This window comes from Grampus griseus (genome assembly GCF_964374135.1).
Source record: "Grampus griseus genome assembly, chromosome: 6".
NCBI lineage: Eukaryota > Metazoa > Chordata > Mammalia > Artiodactyla > Delphinidae > Grampus > Grampus griseus.
The window spans coordinates 13,655,585-13,677,433 of NC_139000.1; the positions used below are offsets into that span (position 1 = coordinate 13,655,585).

Here is a 21,849-nt window from a genome sequence, read left to right on the forward strand (position 1 = left end):
CTTTGCAGGGGTCCCCAACGCCTGGGATCTAATGCCTGATGATCTGAGGTGGAGCTGATGTAATAATAATAGAAATAAAGTGCACGATAAATGGAATGCGCTTTAATCATCCCGAAACCATTACCCCCCCACCCCCGTCCCAGTCCCTGGAAAAACTGTCTTCCACGAAAACGGTCCCTGGTGCCAAAAAAGTTGGGGACCGCTGTAGAGGACCATCCCACCAAATAAACCCAAATAAATGAAGCACACACGTGGCTGCCTTCCCTTCCCTGTCCCCCACACATCACTCTCTCCTCCTAGGACCTCCCTTCTAATCCTCTCTGGCTTAGAGCACACACTCTGGCTCCTCACTGCTCTCCCCGTGAACTCATTTGTCTTTCCAGGCCAGCTGCTCTGTGCAGTCTTTCCCAAGGTTAATCCCCACAGTCCTCTCTTTCCCCTAAGGCACTTTGTCCACACTTCTGTTGCAGCATTTAACATCAACTATTAAACAAATCTTTAAAAGCAGCAAGCTAAGGACTGACTGTTGCCCTTTGGGGATGCAGAGTCCACTGTTGTCAGGGTTTCCAATTTTTTAATCCAGCTTTTTAATGTGAAATATCTTAATTTTTAAATGACAACACTTCAGGGGAAGAAATTGAATACACAAGGCCATAAGTAAATTTTAAGCCAAGGAAACTATTCTATAGTTTGACTGTGGTAGTGGTTACACAAACAGTAAAAAATTCAACCAACTATACACTTAAATTGGTGAATTGTGTTGTATGTAAATAGTACCTTAAACAAAGGAGGGGGGAATGCTGAAAACCAATTCAAAATTGTTTTAAACTGGGCAGACGAAACAAAACACACCTGTTAGCTAAATTGGCCTGCAGGCTGCCAGTTCACAGCCTCTGTGTTTATTTTAATTACCTGTTTACCAGTCTGTCTCATTCCTTGGGACTATAAATTCTTAAAGGCCTGATACACTTCCTGGCAAAGTGTCTAACAAAGTCAGCTGTAGCCTTAGTCCTATCATTTACATCAATAGCTATGTGACCTCAGGCAAATAACTTAACCTCTCTGAGCTTTTTGGGGGTTTTTTGGTAAAGAAAGGGCTAATACCTCCTTCATAGGTTTAAAGTGAGGATTAACAGAGAAGATTAATATAAGAGTGCTTTATAAAATGTAAGACCATGTCAGCGTTTCATGAGCAAGTAGTCTCATGTCAACTACCAAACAAGGTTAACTCAGAAAATCTCCATTTGTGATTGAAAAACTTAGCGTGTGTGAAAAGAACAGGGTTAGAGAAAATGAGGCTGAGTGATCCTAAAAAAAAACGCTTTATATTCAAAGTCCACTAAAATAAATCAAGGCTATGATCTTTTAAACCTATTAATAAGAAAGGCCACTGTTAATGACCATTTTACCTTAGATCCTGAGATGATGTCCCAGAGTTTAGCACAGGATCCCACAGAGATTATGCTCAATAAATGTTTGTTGATTTGGTGATTATAAGGATGGTCGTGATGAAGGCGATGCTGGGGCAGCAGGGGAAGGATGGCAAGAGATGAACTGTTATTTGGAAGAAACCGCTTCTGGATTCTCTTCTTACTTCAACTCAGGCACTTCTACTCTCTTCAGATTCAATTCCAAGGTTAGATTCCAAAAGTCCAATTCTGCATTTATGGCCTTGGCAGATTCTTCAGATCTAGTAAGAGCCTCAGTGCCACTGCCTGAGATTATAAGCTCTTCTTCTGGAGGCTTCTTACCCTCTTTCTCTCCTCCTCCTTCCTGGATTCAGATATGGACTCAGAATCCTCTTCAGAGTCAGATTCTGTACCCATCTCTTTCACCCACACTACTTCCTCTTTATTGTTTGTGTCTTCCTTCTCTTTCTTCATCTCCTTTGCTTTATTTTGAAGGTTCTTTTGGGCCTCTTTACAGGTATACAACACTTTACTGAAATCTTTAAAGGCCAAACTTCAATCCAGTAAAGATCAATTGCAGCTTCAATGAGGTCTGACACCTGGTGTAAGACAGAATTGTTTCCTTAAGTTCAACTTTATCTCTGGTTCCAGAGATTTGCCTTCTTCCTCATCTACAGATATAGACTCTCTGTTATTGCCAAAGCTTGAAACTTAAGTAGCTTATTAATTTCACTTTCATCAATATCGATGAATTTAAAGCCCATCCATTTTCAGACTCTATGATTTTTTTCAACTTCTTCATTAGCTCTAGGGAAACATGCATAATCATTCACAACATCATCCCAAAGGTTCCACCAAGCTTTATTAAGAGAGGCTGGTTTTTATATCATCCATCACCTCTTTTATTACTACCAAAGCATCATTAAAGTTGTACTGTTACCATGTTTCTTTCAAAGTGAGGCAAGGGTTTTTTTCAAAAAGTCGGCAAAGTAGTCCAACATATGCTTGGTGTATTACCTCCTGAATGCTTCAATTATACCCTGATCCAAGGGCTTAAGATAGCTACTGCCCTCCAGATGAAGAAACACAATATCATCATTGGGATGAGCAAAGAATGGAGTCTGGGTGACTGAGACCTCTGTCCAAAACAGTAACACTCTGAAGGCAAGATTTTTTTCTGTTAAATAACTCCAGGTTCAATGAATAAAACAATTACGAAGCCAATCCAAAATGAGGGCAGCTGTTAATGATACTGTTAGTGATCACCGGAAAATAGGAAGGCGTTATATATTTTTTTCCATAAAACAGGTGCTGCTTCATAAAGCAGCCATGGTTTTGTCACCTGTGGCACTGGCACAAAAATTGAAAGAAATCTGGTCCTTAGCTTCCTCTAAGCTTTCCAGAATTTTGTCTTTTTCCCCAAAAGTACGCGAAGGCAAGCACTTCCAAAACAGGCTCATCTGCTTGGCGGTGAAGACCTGTTGAGGTACAAAGCCACTAACTCTGATCAGTTTCTGGAGTTGCTTGGAATACGTGGGTGCCGACTGGGTATTTAACGGTTCTTCCTCCCCTATCAACCTCGAATTCAGCAGCCTATAGCGATTTCTAAACTTCTCCAACCATCCCTTGCTCGCATGAAACTTCTCTGGGTTGCCCTTGCCAGTGGTTTCCACCAGTTGCATGTAAACCCGTTTGGCCTGGCTGCAGATGGCCTTCAGCGTCACAGGCTGCCCCCTCCTCCTTTGGTCTAATCCTAGACCCCAAAGATTAATTCGTCTCCATCTTCTCGATGTTTACGTCCTGAGGAATGCACAGCACCTAGGAGCAGACGGGCGAAACACTCTCCATGCTGGTCCTGACCGCCTCCTCGTTTTGCTTAAGGGTGCGCAAACCCTTCTTCCAGCTTCTCGAGAATTTTCATCTCGTCTTCCAGACACATGACCCTCCGCCTCCTCTTAATACGTGTCTGGCCCGGGAGCAGGATGCCCACCGCCTCCGCCCCGCCCCGGGCGGCCTATGCCCCTGCCCAAGCCGCAGCGGCGTCCACCAGAGCCGCTGCTGAGCCTGGTTTTAGAGCCAGGGGGCCGCCCCCAAGGCCGTTCAACCTTTGGCTGGTCCTCATTCTCACCACACCGCTTGCCAGGCATTTACCCAGCCTTCGCTCTCAGTGAGACAGAAGCAAACCAACCGGAGAGTCGGACGGCAGGACCAACTGAGCAGCGTCCAACACAACGCCACGATGCTACCGCCTAACCACCAGCGACTCTAGTCAGCCCCGCTCTCGCGAGGCTTGGCAGCCCCCGAGCGCGCGCTGCCCGGCAGCTCCGCAACTCTATTGGTGCAGCCCGGGCCGTTTTGGCCCAGCCAAAACTCGGGGAAGGGAGTCTGCGCCGGGCAGATCTCGCGAGGCTTGGAAAAGGGCGCCGGGAGCCGGGAGCTGGGAGAGTTGACTGGCGAGCCCGGGCGGGAGGGGGCATCATGGCGGCCCAGGCGCTGTCGCTTCTGAGGGAGGTGTCTCGGCTGGAAGCGCCGCTGGAGGAGCTGCGTGCTCTGCAGTCGGTGCTGCAGTCGGTGCCTCTCAGCGAGCTCCGCGAGCAAGCGGCGGAACTGCGCCTTGGCCCGCTTTTCTCCCTGCTCAACGAGAACCATCGGTGAGATGACCCGGCAGCTTGAGCGGGGGAGAGCGACACCCCCAAGTATGGAGACGGGGATGGGGGTGGTGGTGACGGGGGAGGCTTTTCCCAGTCACAGTGAAGGTTGAATATCGCTGAAATTTCAGAGAGGGAAGGATCCCGGGCTGAGAGGCGAGAGACGGGGTTCAAGCCCAGGCTCTGAGGTGGCCGTCGCCTAGCCTCACTGCCTTCATCCTTGGAATAGGAGGAGGAAAGCAAGGTTGCCCACCTACGGGGGGCACTCCACAACCACGTATCCAAGTCCTTGACTTTTTCCCACCTCTTAAGAAGGGGTCCTATCCTGGCAATTTGGAAGGATCCATCGATATTTTAAATTCACATACCTTTGATCCAGTAATTCCCTGTTACAGAAATTTAACATGCAGGTTTACTCACACACAAAATGTACTGTATATACAGGAATATTCATAACAGAAGGAGGCAGCAAAAAAACAAAACAAAACAAAAAAACGGAACCACCTGAATATCTATTAAAAGGGGATTCTTAAATTATGACACATGACTGTAATACTATGCAGCTATTAGGAAAATTGAGGTAGATCTATATATGTGGACATAGAAAGATCTTTAATATATGTTGCTGAATGAAAGAAGAAAATTGTAGGAGTTTATAATCCCGTTATATGTAATTTTTAAAAAGGATTACCACCCTCCCACACCCACTTGAACACAGGCCAGTGTAGCTTTTGGAATAGCTGAAAGATACATCAGTAACTATTAATATGGTAGTGGGACTTAGAATGGTAGGATGGCAACTTTTACTTTTCATTTTATGTACATCTGTGGTATTTGATTTAAAAACACTTTGTATTTGATCATCTGATAACTTAAAAGACTTTTTAAATGTTTGTGATCCAGAAATTTAAAAGTGGCCTTTCTTCTTGAAAAGATAGTGAATCACTGAATCAACACTGGATGATTTCAGAGGGCTTTCTTGGCTCTGACCTTCTAAGAATCCTCCCTTTTTCATATGTGTTCTCCCTTCATTAATTCTGTTAATTAACATTATTCAGGTCTGCCTATGAAATCTCTGTTTGTCCATTTTAATTCAGGCCTTCATTTTCTCCCTCTCGCTAGGTCTGTTGCATTAGTCTGACTTCTCATTACCTCTGAGTTTCCTTTTCTAGTGTGTCCTTCCCACGTTGCAACCACAGGGAACTTCTCAGGGTATTTGGCTCACATCTTTGCCATGGTTTCCCATTGCCTCCAGTGTAAAATCATGACTTGTTAGTCTGGCACTTTGACCTTTACAATATATTTCCATCCTACTTTTCCAGCCTCATCTTTTTCCACTCTACACATATTTCATCTGCTCCAGCTACCAAGTGGCACTACTTTCCCTTGAGCATGACTTGGCACTTTCCTAACTTTGTTCATGCCAGTCCTTCTAACTGAAATGCCTTCCCCTCCAAATCTGTCCATCTTTTAAGGCCCAGGTGAAGTGCCACCCCCTCCAAAAAGTATTTCTTGGTCACTCCAGTTGCAAGTGACTGGCCTTAGATCTCCTAAAGGACATTATCATTACTTCTCTTAATAATACTTGACACTATTGCCTTATGTTGTAATTCCATATGTGTTTCTGTCTAGTTTGTAAATTCTTTGAAGAATTCATCTCTGCATCCCTCTTAGGATGAAGCACATAATACAATATATGCCAAATAAAAGATTAAACTCATAAATTTTAGAGAGCCCACCTAGTCCAACCACTTCATTTTATAGATGAAGAGACTTTCAGTGATCTATAAGTTAACACCAGAGATGCACTAGGAACTGAAATGAAGGGGAGTTTGAAGAATAAGGTCTGTGGGGTCATGGTTTGCTGAATGAAGGAGCAGCTCTCTAGGAAACAATTTTAATGGAAATTTAAAGACAAGGTAATTCAGAACTTAGTACACTGTAGATACCAATTGCAATTTGTGGGAATAATTCTCTGGATAGTGGATTGGCAGTCTCTAGATATATTGCTGTTTTCCTGCACTATATATTGGTTCGAGATCTTTTCTGATAGATGTAAACCTAGAATCTTTTTTTTTTAGTAAATTTATTTATTTCTGGCTGCATTGGGTCTTCGTTACTGTGCACAGGCTTTCTCTCTAATTGCGGCGAGCGGGGACTACTCTTAGTTGTGGTGTGCAGGCTTCTAATTGCGGTGGCTTCTCTTGTTGCAGAGCACGGGTTCTAGGTGTGCAGGCTTCAGTAGTTGCGGCGTGTGGGCTCAGTAGTTGTGGCTCGTGTGCTTCAGTAGTTGTGGCTCGTGAGCTCTAGAACGCAGGCTCAGTAGTTGTGGCGCACGGGCCTAGTTACTCCACGGCACATGGGATCTTCCCAGACCAGAGCTCGAACCCGTGTCCCCTGCATTGGCAGGCAGATTCTTAACTACTGCACCACCAGGGAAGCCTGGTACTAGGTAAATTTGAATAAACCAGTAGAAGCTGGTGTTTCAAAGGGAAGTCTGGGTGGAGAAGAGCCTCATTAAGCTAGATGTCAGATATTAGGTTGTTGCTTCCTACCTGGTAGGACATGAATTGATGAGATCTGTGGTGTCTCTTTTAGGGAACAAACTACTTTGTGTGTATCCATCCTGGAGAGATTGCTGCAAGCTTTGGAGCCAGTTCACATGGCCCGGAACCTCAGGGTTGACCTGCAGAGGGGACTGACTCACCCCAATGATTCTGTAAAAATCCTCACTCTGTCCCAGGTATGAAATTTTACTAGCACATAATAAGGGGATCAACATTTAGTGACAACCTGCCCTGGGCCAGGGTGTATGCTGGGAGCCAAATACAGAGAGGTGAAGAAAACATGTGCTCTCTGTGTAGGGAGTATCTAGTCTATTCTAGTATGCGTAGCTAACTATAACCAGCAGCTACAAGCTAAAGTAAGAAGTTCCACTGAGTACCGTCTGAATCAGCTAGTCATCAAATACTGAGCTCCTTTTATCAGGCATTGTACCATATGCTGTTAGAGCTACCAAGATAAATAAAGCCTGTTTCTTTCCTCCAAGGAGCCCCTAGTCTAGAGAGAAAGATTGCCATGGTAAGTCTTATTATAGTGGCATGAGTGAAGTACTATTATAAAGGTCACTATACCAACAAATTAAGACAGTAACTCTTACCACCCTGGTAACCAAACATGCTAGTGTTTGGGTGAAGAGCTGCTGCTGAGGATTATCTTGAAGGGATAGAAGCTGAGCAGTTAGTTATCCACTAGATGTTCAACTACTGTTTTTTCTTTTTTTCTCTAAAGTATTTATTCAAGAAAAGGAGAAAGGATCGATTTATCCATTGACCATTTATGTGCAAAACTCTGTAGGAGGTGCTTTACCTATTTAGTTTCATTTAATCTTTATTACTGTCCTGCAGTTAAGTATTGTATTCCCATTTTACAGACAAGAAATTAGGCTCAAAAAAAGTTATTTAATTTGCTCAAGATCAAGAACTGAAAGTTGGTAGAACTAAGATTTGTAATGTTTTCACTCACTGAGGTGTCTCAAGTCTTAACTCACCTGTTTTGTTTTATATTTTCTTTCTTTTCAAAGATGTGACTATACCATCTGTGTGTTTGGCTTTAATGAATTTGGGTCATTTGGAATTTTTTAATGACTCATAGCTGTAGTTAGTAACTCCTAAAATAACCGCACACTAAGGAAATTTGACCATCATGTGTTTCCATGTTGCCCTACCTTGGAAGAGTATTTCTGCTTGTTTTTTTCCTTTCAGGTTGGAAGAATTGTTGAAAATTCTGATGCTGTTACTGAGATTCTAAATAATGCTGAATTATTAAAACAAATCATTTATTGTATTGGTGGAGAGAATCTATCTGTAGCTAAAGCGGTGAGTCAGCTACAACCGTTAGCCTAAACATGCAGAGACATTAATGTCCTAAAAGACAGAGAAAGGCCTTCTGGACTGAGAGGTGGAGGTTTAGAATAAATGATTTGCGTAATAGAATTTGCAGCCTCATATCGATGGTATGAAATAAATAAATGGCATCAAAATAAAACTAGTAAACCCCTTTTATTTTCTAGAATGCACATTTCTAAATTAACCATCATAGAGCTTACATTGGGTTGCTTGATAAGAAGCTTTTTCTATTTTCTGTTGGGAATACTATGTGTTTTTTCCAAGTATAAGTAATTATAGCTAAAATGTAGTGAATGCTCCTTGGGTAAGCTGCGTTCCATACACTAACTTTCACATAAATCTTATGAAGTAGAAAGTACAGTTTGGTATTTTTATGACTCAAGAGATATTTCCTTTCCTTATAAGGCCATTAAATCCCTGTCAAGAATATCACTGACCCAGGCTGGACTGGAGGCTTTATTTGAAAGTAATCTGCTGGATGATTTGAAAAGTGTAATGGAAACAAATGACATTGTTCGATACAGGGTGTATGAGGTAAGACTAAAAGCATCGTTTCTGGTGCCTATAATTCAGAATGCATCAAGGCTTACATCAGAAGGCAAGATGGCTCATTTAACATGTATTTATTGAGTTTATAGTCTATGTTAGGCCCTATATATACCAGGTGCTTGGGATGTAGGGATGAACTCCCAGCCTAGTGTGTGAGACAGTCATATAAAAAATATTTACACTGCACTCTGAGTACTATAATAGAGGAGATCCCATTGAAATTAGACTGAAAAAATTAGTGTAGTAGTGGTAGTAAGAAGAAGCCTTGTACTGAGCAGTGTGCTAAATCCTCTCATATATATTCTCTTCAATTCTCACAGTAAACCTGATACTTCATTATCATTAATCTCGCTGTTGATGGAGTCATTGACCCAACGCCATGCAATTAATAGATTGTATATTCAAAACAGAACCATTTACAGTCTGATTCCCTCTTCAGAACAATGTCTTCAGCATTGTTAATATTACGCAATCTTGATTTTCCTTCTGCTTCTGTAGCTGTTTCTTCTTGGTCTCCTGGCTCCTTAGCCTCTATTGACCTTTAATTGTTGGAGTTTGTGAAGGCATGCTAGGCCCCTTATGCTCAAGTTCAAACCAAACTTCTGATCTTCTCCATCCACCTCATGCCCCCAATAAAAACAGCAGCAACAAACTGGCCCCGTCTCCCAGTCCACGTGGCTGGCTGTTGGACCTCCAGCTTATTCTCTGTGAGGCCCTGTCCTCCCTGCCATGTATCCACTCAGTCATCACATTGTGTCAGTTTTACGTAAACTCGTGCATTTCTCTGCTTTGCTATAGCCACCACCACCCTAGTCTAAGCTACCAGTATCTCTCACCTGGACTATTGTATTTGCATCCAAACTGGTCTGCTCCCATTTTTGTCACCCCTAGTCTATCGCTACATGTAATCAGAATGATCTTTTAAAAATCGAAATCTGATTCTGTCGTTCCTCTGCTTAAAATACTCGGTGTCCTAGATCTCTCAGTAAGCCCTCAGAACATACTTGTTGAACGAATAAGTGAATAGCCGACTGATTGAATGAATGAATGAATGATTTTTACAGTCTGTTCGTTATTGTTGATAGGGGCTTTTGTCCTGATTGATGGTTTCTTTTTAAAAAAGGGCAGATATACCCAGGTATATCTGGGTGAGTGTTTCTGTGCCAGAGTAATTTCTTATGTGTTCAATGAAGTTTTCTTGCTTGTGGAGACAAATAATGGATTTTTAAAAATTCAATTATATTAAGTATATAATTTATACTAGTATATAATAGTATGTAATATACTTCCTAGTCCTGCATTTAACTTAAAATGCCATCTAACAAGTTTGGGGCTATTTTGACCTTTCTGCTTTTTCTGTTTTCTTTCAGCTAATTGTAGAGATATCCTCTGTGTCACCAGAATCTTTAAACTACTGTACCACCAGTGGATTGGTAACGCAGCTCCTCCGAGAACTGACCGGTGAGGATGTGCTAGTCAGGTATGTTGATGGAGAGAGTTCTTAAAGCAAAATGTCCTTTCTTGGGGGGACAGGAGACAACCTCGGAACTTAGTGTGATCTCCCTTAGTAGAGCCTATGCTCAGGTTGCAATCTCATGACTGATTATGTCCTGAAGAAGGGGCTTTTTGAAAATTGCTCAACTTACATGGTGACAACATACTGGAACTTAGCATGACATTTCAGCTACTTTTGAATAACGGTGTTCCCTGTCCTTAGGCATGTGTGCGGTTTAAAAGTTGCCAATCACATGGTAACTGTCATTTTGTATGACTTAATGTGTTAACATGCACATCATATATATATATATGTATGTATATAAGTTTTTTCTTTTTTTTTGGCCATGCCGTGTGGTTTATGGGAACATAATTCCCCAACCAGGAATTGAACCCATGCCCTCGGCAGTGAAAGCGCCAACTCTTAACCACTAGACTGCCAGGGAATTCCCAACATGCACGTTTTTTGATGTTGTTAAATAATAGCACTACGGCATGATAGAAGAAACATGGACTTTTGAAAATGAGTGAGAATTGGGCTTACATGCATCTCTACTACTTAGTAGCTGTTTGACCTTAGACAAATTATTGTAACCTTTCTGCACCTGAATTTCCTTATCTCCTAAATGGAACAATGACAATTCTGTAAAGAAGATAATATGAGGATTAAGTGAATTGACCATAGAGACCACTATAATGGCTGATATAGGCTCTCAAAGAAATGTTAATTCCAGTCTCTTTACTCCCAGCCCCTATACCTTAAGTCCCCTTGAGTATCTGCCAAGTGTTTCCTTGGATATTCCACAATTTACTAACACATCCCCACTGTTGAATACTTGGTTCAAGTATTTTGCTGTTATAAGAGCGCTATAGTTACCTTTGTGTACACAGGACTTTGTTTTTCTTATCTTAAATGATTTTCTGATTGTCCTGTGTTCTTTAAATGTGATTGAATTTGTTGAACTCACATGCATAAACGAGTCCTCAGTCATACTGTTTCAGAGCATTTGAGTTACATTGTTTCAAAGCCTTCCTAATAAGGAAATTATTTTGTTAAATAACTTAGTATGAGACTTTGTGACATAGGAAAAAACCTTGCAAATAATCAGTTAAAATACCTTAGGATCAACTATAAAAATACTTTTTTTAGTTAATTGAGGAGATTTGGTCATGGTTAGACTTTAGATGATACCAAAGAATTATTTTTTAAATATGTGGTAAAGGCATTATAATTTTGTGAGAAAATATTCATGTTTGACATTTCAAAATAAAACAAAGGTTGAAAAACTCTTTGAGGAGGTAGTTGTGTTATAATGAAAACAATGGGCCTCAAGTTAGAAGGTCATGATTTAAGTCTTAACTGCCTTGTTAAAACAATGTGATTCTGGACAAGTTACAATTTTCTCATCCTTGTGTCCTGATCTGAAAAGTAGAGCCAGGATCAGTCACCTTTCACACTTGGTGGGAAGAATTAAATAAAATAACCTATATGAAAACAGTTTATAAACTATACTAATCACATGCAAAATCTTGGCATTTCAGAGCCACCTGTATAGAAATGGTGACATCACTGGCATATACTCATCATGGACGACAGTACCTTGCTCAAGAAGGAGTAATTGACCAGATTTCTAATATAATTGTTGGGGCAGATTCAGACCCTTTCTCTAGCTTCTATTTGCCAGGTAAGAAATACTGACACTTGTGGAAATGACAGTGTATGTTTGTTTTCAGAGTTATCTCTGACAGAGGAGGCCAGGGATTGTTTTCTGTAGAGCTGATTCCCTTAAGATGATACCCATAGCCCCTTAATGAAGTGGAATCTATTGCTCTGGGAGCCATGCACTGTTGATTCTAATTTTCTGGAAATATTGCTGTTTAGAGCATTAGGCTGTTTCCCTTGAACCTTAGCCAAAAGAATCATAATAAAACTACTAGTAATGATACTTACAGTATATTTCACCGATTCATCAAATCTTGAGTTGGAATCTTTATCTAATATAGAATTATTCTAGCCATTCTGTTCTAGGACTTGGTTGATTAGTTTTTCTTGAGCACTTCCAGAAATTGGATATTAATTTTAGATAGCCTCGCTTATTTCGTCGATGAACATCTCTGTTTAAAAATTTCTTCCTGATAATGACTCCAAACTTGCCTTCCTATAATTTGTATCCGCTGGTCCTTGTTCTTTGTTCCTCCCTCTTGCATATGACAATGCTTCAGTATTCGGACCCAGCTCCGTTGACACCCTGGGGTTTCTATTCCATCAGGACCACACATCACAGGTCCTTCAGTATCTCCTTATGGTCTGTCTGATTTCCAGGCAACACAGTACTGTAACCTTTCTCCTCTTTCTGGCCTGAAGTTTATTAACTGTCCCATGAAAACCTAGGAGCCACAATTTATGCTATCTTCTTTTTCGATTAAAATACATTCTTGTAAATATCTTTAGGATTTGTGAAGTTTTTTGGAAACCTGGCTATCATGGATAGTCCTCAGCAGATCTGTGAGCGTTATCCTGTGTTTGTGGAAAAAGTCTTTGAAATGACAGAAAGTCAAGACCCCACCATGATTGGTGTAGCAGTGGACACAATTGGAATTCTAGGATCCAATGTTGAAGGAAAACAAGTTTTACAGAAAACAGGTTGGTATGCCTTGTTTTGGCTTTCCTTAAGGATATCTCTTTTTTTGGGGGGGGACAAGAATTCATCATATAAGTTCATTTGCTTGTATGTTAACTGCATAGTAGAAACTACTTTTACAGATGGCAGTCTTTTTACCATGACCTTGGACTAATCCCTAAAAAGTTTCATAATTATTACTGAATTTTTTTTTTAACTTGGCTGGACCAAGCACTCTTTCCCCTCTACATCTTTCTTAAATAGTATTCATAGTACAAAGGCCATAGTCTGGAGTCAGAAAGACCTGGATTCATGTCCCAGTTCTAACACTAACTTAGCTTTTTGAGCTTCACTTACTCACTTCACTACTCTAGGCCTCACTTTCCTCATATATAACAAGTGTATAACAACTACTTCTCAGGGTTGTTGTGAATATTTACTGAAAAGACACATTTGTTTTATATTTGTATGTCAAGGAAGGAAAACAAAAATATGTTACAAGATTTTATGTTAAGAGTGATACTCTCATGGCACATTCATGAGTATCTTGCAAGTACTGTGAATTCTACACACAAAAAAATGTACAGGGCTTCCCTGGTGGCGTAGCGGTTGAGAGTCCACCTGCCGATGCAGGGGATGCGGGTTCGTGCCCCGGTCCGGGAGGATCCCGCATGCCGCGGGGCAGCTGGGCCCGTGAGCCATGGACGCTGGGCCTGCACGTCTGGAGCCTGTGCTCTGCGGCGGGAGAGGCCACAGCGGTGAGAGGCCCGCGTGCAGCAAAAAAAAAAAAAAGAAAAAGAAAAATGTACAGCACTGTTAAAACCCTTGTGAAATATATGTTGAAAATTATATATGCTGTTGTGTATCACAGCTAGTATCCAGATTATGTGTACTTTTCTAACTGCTTGTACCTATGACATATGATCCTTTTACAGTCTTGCAAAGAACATACTATTGTCATTCTCATTTTACAGATAAGGTAGGTGACACTCAGAGAAGTTAAGAAAATTTTCTAAGGTCATTCAGACTGTGGGGCAGCTGCTACTCAAATCCAGGTCCTTTGATTCCAGAGCTCTACACTTTAACTTATATATGCTGTATTGCATATGAATGTGTCTTAGGCCTGTCACTTGGTTTCTGACTACATGTTTATTTTTATATTGGTTTAGGTTGGTAACAGTCATAGTATATGAAAGCATACTTTTAAAAATCATTGTTCACTTAACACCCATTAGGATGGCTATTATTTTTTTAAAAAACAGAAAATAACAAGTGTTGACAGGATGTGAGAAATTGGAACCCTTGTGCATATCTGGTGGGAATGTAAAATGGTACAACTGCTGTGGAAACATGGTGGTTCCTCAAAAAATTAAACATAGAATTACCATATGATCCAGCAATTCCGCTTCTAGGTGTATACCCAGAGGAATTGAAAGCAGGGGCTTAAATAGATGTTTGTACATCTGTGTTCATTAACAACATTATTCACAATAACCGAAAAGGGTAGAAACAACCCAAGTGTTCATTGATGAATGAATGAATGGATTAAAAAAATGCGGTATATACATTCAAAGGCATATTATTCAGTCTTAAAAAGGAATGTAATTCTGACACATGCTACATCATGGGGGAACCTTGAAGATATAGTGCAAAGTGAAATAAGCCAAACACAAAAAGACAAATATTGTATGATTCCACTTATACATGGTACCTAGAATAGTCAAATTCACAGAGACAGGAAATAGAATAGTGGTTACCAGGGGACGGTTGTGGGGGGAGGGGGAAGGAGAGTTGTTGATTAATGAGTACAGAGTTTCAGTTTGAGATGATGAAAAAGTTCTGGAGATGGATGGTGGTGATGGTTTCCCAACAGTGTGAATGTACTGAGCTGTATGGTTAAAATGATAAATTTTAGGTTATGTGTATTTTACCATAGTAAAAAATATCTTGTTATTCTTCAAAGGAACTCGCTTTGAACGTTTGCTGATGAGAATAGGATATCAAGCAAAGAATGCCTCAACAGAGCTCAAAATTAGGTGTTTGGATGCAATTTCATCTCTTTTTTATTTACCAGTAAGTAGATTGGGAAAGTAATGAAGAACAGTGGTGTATCTGGGGGAGAATATGTCTGTATAATACTAGTTAACTTACTATAAATGTTGACCAAATAAATGCCATCTCTCCCACTCTTAGTGAAAGAAGAGAACCCTCATTATGTGACTAGTGACATTTTTAAAGTTAAAGTGGAATCATAGAGTATTAGAACTGGATAGGACCCTAGAGATTGCTTAATCAACCCCATCAAAAAAGAAACAAGACAAAACTGGGGAAGTCTGGGCTGAGTTGGGGAAGAATGCTCCAGACTTGGCAGAGCTCACACAGCTAGTTAATGACAGGGTATGAGCAGAACCCAGGTTTCCTGACTTCCTAATGTCTTGAGGTTTTCCTTTTCTGTCTTGTAGGCTGAGCAGCAGACTGATGACCTCCTGAGGATGACAGAATCCTGGTTTTCTTCTTTATCTCGGGACCCGATGGAGCTCTTCCGTGGCATCAGTACTCAACCCTTCTTTGAACTACACTGTGCTGCCTTAAAAGTGTTCACGGTAGGCATCCTCTTTTCCATGCCTTCTGGGACTCTGCCAGTTCAACACATGCGTGCTTAAAGTGAGCCAGTCTCTCTGCCATGCCCTGGGGATGCACAAGTGCATAGGAAGTTTCTGCCCTCTACTATTATTGTAGACTAATTAGGGAGACAAATATGTAAGCAAATGGTTTCAGTAAAAGGTATTAGGTGCTGTGGCAAAATGTTCGAGGGTGCTGTGGGATCACAGAATTAATTCCGCATTCCTTATCTGCCATCAAGCAAGCCCTCGCTACCTTAGCCCTGGTTTCCCTCAGCCTTATTTCCTGCCATTCGCTTCTGGCACTGGCAGCTCTAGTGATAGCAGACTGCTTGCTTCATATCTCTGGACCCTCGTGTACGCTCTACATTCAACACTCTTCCCTGACTTTGCTTGTTAACCTCTTATTTATTCTTCAAGGACTAAGTCGGGTGTCTCTTCAGCAAGCTTTGCCCAAACCCACAAGGTTGAGTTAAGCAGTGCTGGCTTTCCTACTTTGCATTTATTCATTTATTCAGCAAATATTTGTCGAGTTTCTTTTCTTTGCTAGGTTCTGGGGATATAGTAGTGAACAAAAGATACAAAGACCTTCCATTCATGTAGCTCATCGTCTATTGAAGGACCCAAGCAGTAAATATAAAGTTAATTGTATAATTATAGTTGTGGTAAGGATCATACCTCTGTGTTCTGTTTATTACACTTTGTTGAAAATGTTTATTTATTGACCTATTCAACAGAGTTTATTGAAAATAAGAGCCATAGCTGATTTAACTTTGTAGCTTCAGCACTTGCTCTAGTTCCCTGGGCTCATAGAAATGTAGTCATCACTTTAGTAATCTTAACAATGGGATCTTGGGCAGCACGCTTGTCCTAGAGAGGGAGGGAACAAGGAGGGTGGGGGCGACAAGAGAGGGAAGGCTGGACTTCCCTGGTGGCGCAGTGGTTAAGAATCCGCCTGCCAGTGCAGGGGACACGGGTTCGAGCCCTGGTCCGGGAAGATCCCAGATGCCACAGAGCAACTAAACCCGTGCACCACAACTACTGAGCCTGTGCTCTAGAGCCCACGAGCCACAACTGCTGAGCCCGTGTGCTGCAACTACTGAAGCCCATGCGCCTAGAGCCCGTGCTCCGCAACAAGAGAAGCCACCACAGTGAGAAAGAAGCCTGCGCACCGCAACAAACAGTAGCCCCCGCTCGCTGCAAGTAGAGAAAGCCCACGCGCAGCAACAAAGACCCAACGCAGCCAAAAATAAAGAAAATTTTTTTAAAAAGTGGGAAGGCTTCCCACAGGATGTGATACAGGATCTGCATCTTGAAGGGTACAGGATACCTGTCAACTTCAAGAATGTTGTTTTTAGACTGTTTCACCCTTGTCAGTAGTCACTGTGATGGTCATTTTGGCTCCTGCACTGGTATTCTCATGATTTGTTTTTTTCCCACTCTTCTACGTTATGCTCCACTTAGCCATAGTTGTAGAGATAATTTTTGATTTACTGGTTTGGGCAGCTGTTTTTATTTCAACCCACCCATCCTCAACTATTGTTAAGTAGGCTGATGTTTCTCAAACTGTAATGTCTTGTTAAAATGTAGATTCTCATTCATTGGTTCTGGAATAGAGCCCGAGATCCTGAATTTCTAACAAGTTCACAGGTGATGCTGAAGCTGATGGCCTGCAGAACACATTTTGAGAGGAAGACATAGGCTGTAAACTTGATTGTGCCTTGTTCTTCATTAAAATATAGTAGTGAGGTTTTTAAAAACATTTTTAATAAACGTTGCTTATTCATTATTTTTAAATTTGGAAAAGATTGAGACGTAGAAATTTTTTAAAGCACATAGAGTCATACCTGTTTGGTATGACTTTAAGGTGTTTCCTTTTAGTATTGGTATTAGTATTTATCTATTTATTGGTGTAATATTTCAAACATACAGTCATACCTTGCTACCTCTGCCCAATCCAATTCCCCTTCCTCCCTCTCTGAATGTAATCACTGTCATGAATTCAGGGTTTACAAGTGCACGCATGATTTTGTACTTGTACTATCTATGCATATATGCTTAAATTACAGTATTTTAAATATTCTTAAACTTTGCAAATGGTATCGTGCTCTTCATATCATTCTGCAATTTCCTTTTTCTCCCTAATGTTATGTTTTTAAGATTTATCTATATTAAAAGAGGCAATTAGAAAGTCATTAGTATTTCATTGTATAGCCACAGTGTGTCAATCTCCAGTAAATGAAGATTTAGATAGCATCTATTACAAATGATGCTACAATGAACATTCTCAAAAATATCCTCTTATGCACATCTATGAGAGTTTCTTTAGGGTAGTCTTCTTCTCAAGTCTTTGTCTTGATTTTTCCACTGTTGTAATCATGCCATATGTATAATTTGGATCTACTTTTTTCATATAACAGATTTACTTATCCTTTATAAACTTTATTCTTAATGTTTAATTTATTATTGCTATATACCGTAATTTACTAACTCATCTTCCCACTATTAAGGATTTATAGTGTACCTTTCACAGTGTGATGAGCATCTTCGTTTACAGATTTTTTAAATATTTTGATTATTTTCTTAAGTTAGAGTTTCAGGAGGGAATTTACTTGGGCAAAATGTAACATTTTTAAGGTTCATGTTGCCAAATTTCTTTCTAAGGTTTGTGCCATCCTATTAACAAACTTAACTTAAGGCTCAGAGGAATTGTGTTCTTTCCCCCTTCTATTTCAGGCCATTGCAAACCAACCCTGGGCTCAGAAACTTATGTTTAACAGTCCAGGTTTTGTAGAATATGTGATGGACCGGTCCGTAGAGCGTGACAGAGCTTCAAAGGATGCCAAATATGAACTGGTGAAAGCACTTGCCAATTCTAAGACAATTGCAGAAATCTTTGGGAACCCAAATTATTTGAGGCTCAGAACTTACCTGAGCGAAGGTCCATACTATGTGAAACCTATTTCCACAACAGCAGTGGAAGGAGCAGAGTGATTTCTTCTAGAGTCTAGACCATTTATTGACCAAAATTTCTCCTGAGGCATTTGAATCCATCTGCATTTTACAAAACAGACTTCCCTCCCACCAGAATTATCATGGAGTGTCTAATGTAATTTTATCACCAACATTTGTTGTGTTTCTACATTGAAATTCAACGTAAAGCCAGGAAAGCAGGTAAAGTTGATCGTAATTGAACCAGATGTTTCTCAGATTCCTTTGGCTGCCTTAATCTTTGCAAGAAGATGGAAGTTTTGTTCTTCTCCCAGAAAATTTTCGTGGACTTACCATCTTATTTTAAAATCCACTTTAACTAAAATGGAACCAAATTGTTTCTGACTTCTTTCTATCCCCCCACTCCCTTATTTTTTTGGTCTGTTTTTCCCTTCTGATTCCACTTTCAAAGTCTTGGATATAAATATTCTTTGAAAAACAAGTAATATGCAATCTTAAAATTATGTTCCCTATACTAAGAATAAATACTTTTAATAAGGTCTCTTTTGCTTTTTTGTTACTATTATTCCTTTGAAAAATAGATAATAAATCTTTTTAAAATGTTTCTAGTGTTCCTCGATGTTTTTTTTTTTTTGCTGTTTATCAAGGCATCTTACTGTGTTGTGGTTTTGGGTGGGGAGGAGTGATAACATGCTAAACCAGAAAGGTCCCCAAACTGTTATTTTATTTATTGGTGGGTCATCGTTGTTGAGAGCTTTGCTTTTAATTTCTGAGATCCATCAGGTCCATATTGAGTTGATCAGAGAGAGGGAAACTGACTCCTAATAACTAGAGTCAGAATGGAGGGGTCACTATGCCTAAACCAGGATACCACCTTACTGATTAACAAAGGATGCACTTGCTTTTCATTGACAAAAAATGTTCCCACCTGTTTTCCAGTGCTCTGCTCTCTAAACAGCAAAGTGATCACCAATCCAGAGGTTTCTACATGAATATGTTATCAGAGTGTGATGGTTCAGAATGGAGAGATAGGTTTCTTTCAAGCCATGGTGGTGATGTTGATAAACCAGCCCTGCTCTGTTACAAAATGATTCTCAAGTGACTGGAATTTTCTTGTCCCCAGATTAGTCATCTCTGTTCCGCCATCTCTGGTATCCGTGAGTCCCCTTTTTCCATCTTTCTATATGGGCCATTTTCCTACTGCTAATACCACTAAATTTCTGTTGTTTTCAGCCACCTAGTCTGTCGTACTTTGTTAGGCATCTTTAGGAAACTAATAGAGTGTATACATAACATGAAATGTGTATTTGTTGCATCCCGTTTGTAAAATACTGCCTAATTAGGACTCGATGAAAATTGTTTCACAAAAAATTAGAGATCCAAGTCTTTACACTAGTGAGATTTAAGTTAATATATACTAGGTAGCTAAAACTTTTAAGTGTAATTCCACCACTCAGATTACTAAAATGTTTCATCTTACAGACAAGATGAACATTTTGTTACATTCCTTATTTAGTGTTTTCCTTTAATTCTGAGAATTCTCAAAAATCAGTCACAGCTGCTATCACTGAGTCATGACAGTTCCATAGAATGTGATTTTTAGAAATCCATTAATTGTAAAGAGAAACAAGACTCTTGGTTATAATTAAATTTAATGTTCTCTCTTTTCTAGACAAAAGGTATTATTTTGAAAAGAATTATGCTACACCAACTTAAATTTCTTAAAATGAGATCTCAATTCAATGTAGTACATCAGAGCACTAAGAACACTGCAACCTGCTGAGTACAATCAAAGATTCAGAGAAACTACATAAAACACAAGGAAGGAGGGACACTTTCTGTAACAAGGTAGGAAGGAATTTTTAAAGAACACACTTTTAAGAAAAACAAAGAAATCCTAATCACCATAATACATGACATTATTTTTTATGGTACCCATGTGAAAAAGTTTAAAGCTGTCAAGGTATGTCAGAAGTTTGCAGGAAATGAGCCCATAGTAGGTTTCAAACAGCGTACATTCTTTCCCACTGTTAATTTCCTTCCATGCCAGGGGCATTTCAGCATCTGTAGTTTCTGAGGATGTGAAAATGAACTTAAAGCAACATCTGTTGTATCTGATGTGGCTTTTCCCAGAAAACCTTGAACTGTGTATGGGTATTAGGCCAATGGATTTAGCACAAATTCCTACAAACACATCAGCAGGCACCATAATGGGGACTTCTTTGAAAACTACGTACATCATCCGAGCCACATCTTGGGACATAACAAAGGCCTCACCACTGCAGTAATCTGGGTAGTACTCTTCTGGGTACTCACTGAAAGGGACAAATTCTTGGCTATTAGGGTCTCTGTTGGGTGTATCCTGATGGATAACTCTTCCTACATAGATATCTTCAAGGTGTTCTTTCAGATTGAGGAGGTAGTCTACCAGGCTTGGTAGATTGACAAACATCTCTTCATCAACCTTGAGAATGAACTGTGCGTTAGGGCAGAAAGTCACAGCCCACTGCGTCATGGTGATAATCTTCAGAGTTTGGTTCTCAGCACTGTCCAAGAAGATTCCTTCAATTATATCATTATTCTTTTGGGACTCTTTGTCTATCTCTTGCTGGGCAGTCACCAAAACAGGCATTCCCAAAGCAAACAGTGTGAGAATGGGATGCCCTCGGACACTGGTCATGTTACCCCAGGTTTTCCTGATGAGGTCCCGCCTTGTTCCATTTCCTGGGCTACTGAAGATAAGAGAGAGCAAAAATATGTTCTTCCCTTTACACACCTCTGACTGGCTCAGGATATAGTATTTGGAAAGATTACTTCTTAGGGGCTCCATGTTCAATTTTCTTGCCTTATCCTTAATTTCAAGAACTTTCATATCTATATAAGGCAAAGCATGCAGAAAATATTCTTCCACAAAATCAGCCCCAAAAAGCAAGGCATGAAATAGAATAACATTAAACAGAATGAAACACCACTGGTGAGTCCGAAGTCTGCAGAATGTCACCTAAATAAAAGAACACACATTCAAGCTCCATCTCCATTTCTGTTTTCGTCCCCACTGAACACTATATGTACCTCTCACAACACTTAGCACTACACTGTTTTAAGTGTTTATTATTTAGTTCTGTTATTTGTCTCTCCCACTATATCATGGCCCCCTGGACAGCAGGCATTATGAATAAAATGCTGGTTGTTTTCTTGCTTGGAGGAAAGCCTACTTACTATATACAAGGCACTGTGTTAGACACTGGGGAAGTAAAGAGAAATCAGACATAGACACATGGATATAAAGTAACAAGTGCCATTGTGCTAAAAGCCTACAGGAAAATATATGATATTCTTTCTGGAATTGAAGCACTTGGATCAGTTTCTTCTCTAACTACAAAGGTCAAAGGCTGTTTTTCAATGGAGTGGTAGCTTTTATTGGCCACTGAACAATGGCTACTATCAAACATTTACATTCTTCTAGTATGACTTTTCAATTTAACAATAAATTCTGACATTGTTTTGACAATGTCCCCTAATCCATCTGACGCATCTATCAATATGGGCAGATTTCTGCTATCTGTATAGCACCTCTTCAGAGATCTAGGACATACCTGTGCCAAGCTTACTCTACCTCATCAAAAGAGATGGAAACTTTCCATCTG

The 21,849-nt window shown here is 40.2% G+C and overlaps 2 protein-coding genes across 3 annotated transcripts; one reads left to right on the forward strand and one right to left on the reverse strand.

The window, feature by feature from the left end:
- The first annotated feature begins 3,846 nt into the window (after positions 1-3,846).
- Positions 3,847-18,734, forward strand: PSMD5 (proteasome 26S subunit, non-ATPase 5). Of its 2 annotated transcripts, none has more exons than XM_082655779.1 (10): positions 3,847-4,060; positions 6,656-6,800; positions 7,822-7,935; positions 8,371-8,499; positions 9,885-9,994; positions 11,551-11,693; positions 12,461-12,652; positions 14,593-14,702; positions 15,092-15,232; positions 17,987-18,734. In XM_082655779.1, exons 1-10 carry the CDS (start codon positions 3,888-3,890, stop codon positions 18,242-18,244), a joined length of 1,515 nt encoding a protein of 504 aa, XP_082511905.1. In that variant the 5' UTR covers positions 3,847-3,887; the 3' UTR covers positions 18,245-18,734. The 2 variants fall into 2 exon arrangements, with proteins under 2 accessions (XP_082511905.1, XP_082511906.1); XM_082655780.1 differs by having other exon boundaries at positions 4,014-4,105.
- A 1,365-nt stretch (positions 18,735-20,099) lies between these two features.
- Positions 20,100-21,197, reverse strand: B3GALT9 (beta-1,3-galactosyltransferase 9; the record flags this gene model as incomplete). The annotated part of the gene is made up of 1 exon (XM_082656803.1): positions 20,100-21,197. The coding sequence occupies exon 1, from the start codon at positions 21,072-21,074 to the stop codon at positions 20,100-20,102; it is 975 nt and encodes a 324-aa protein (XP_082512929.1). The 5' UTR covers positions 21,075-21,197.
- Positions 21,198-21,849: the final 652 nt, after the last annotated feature.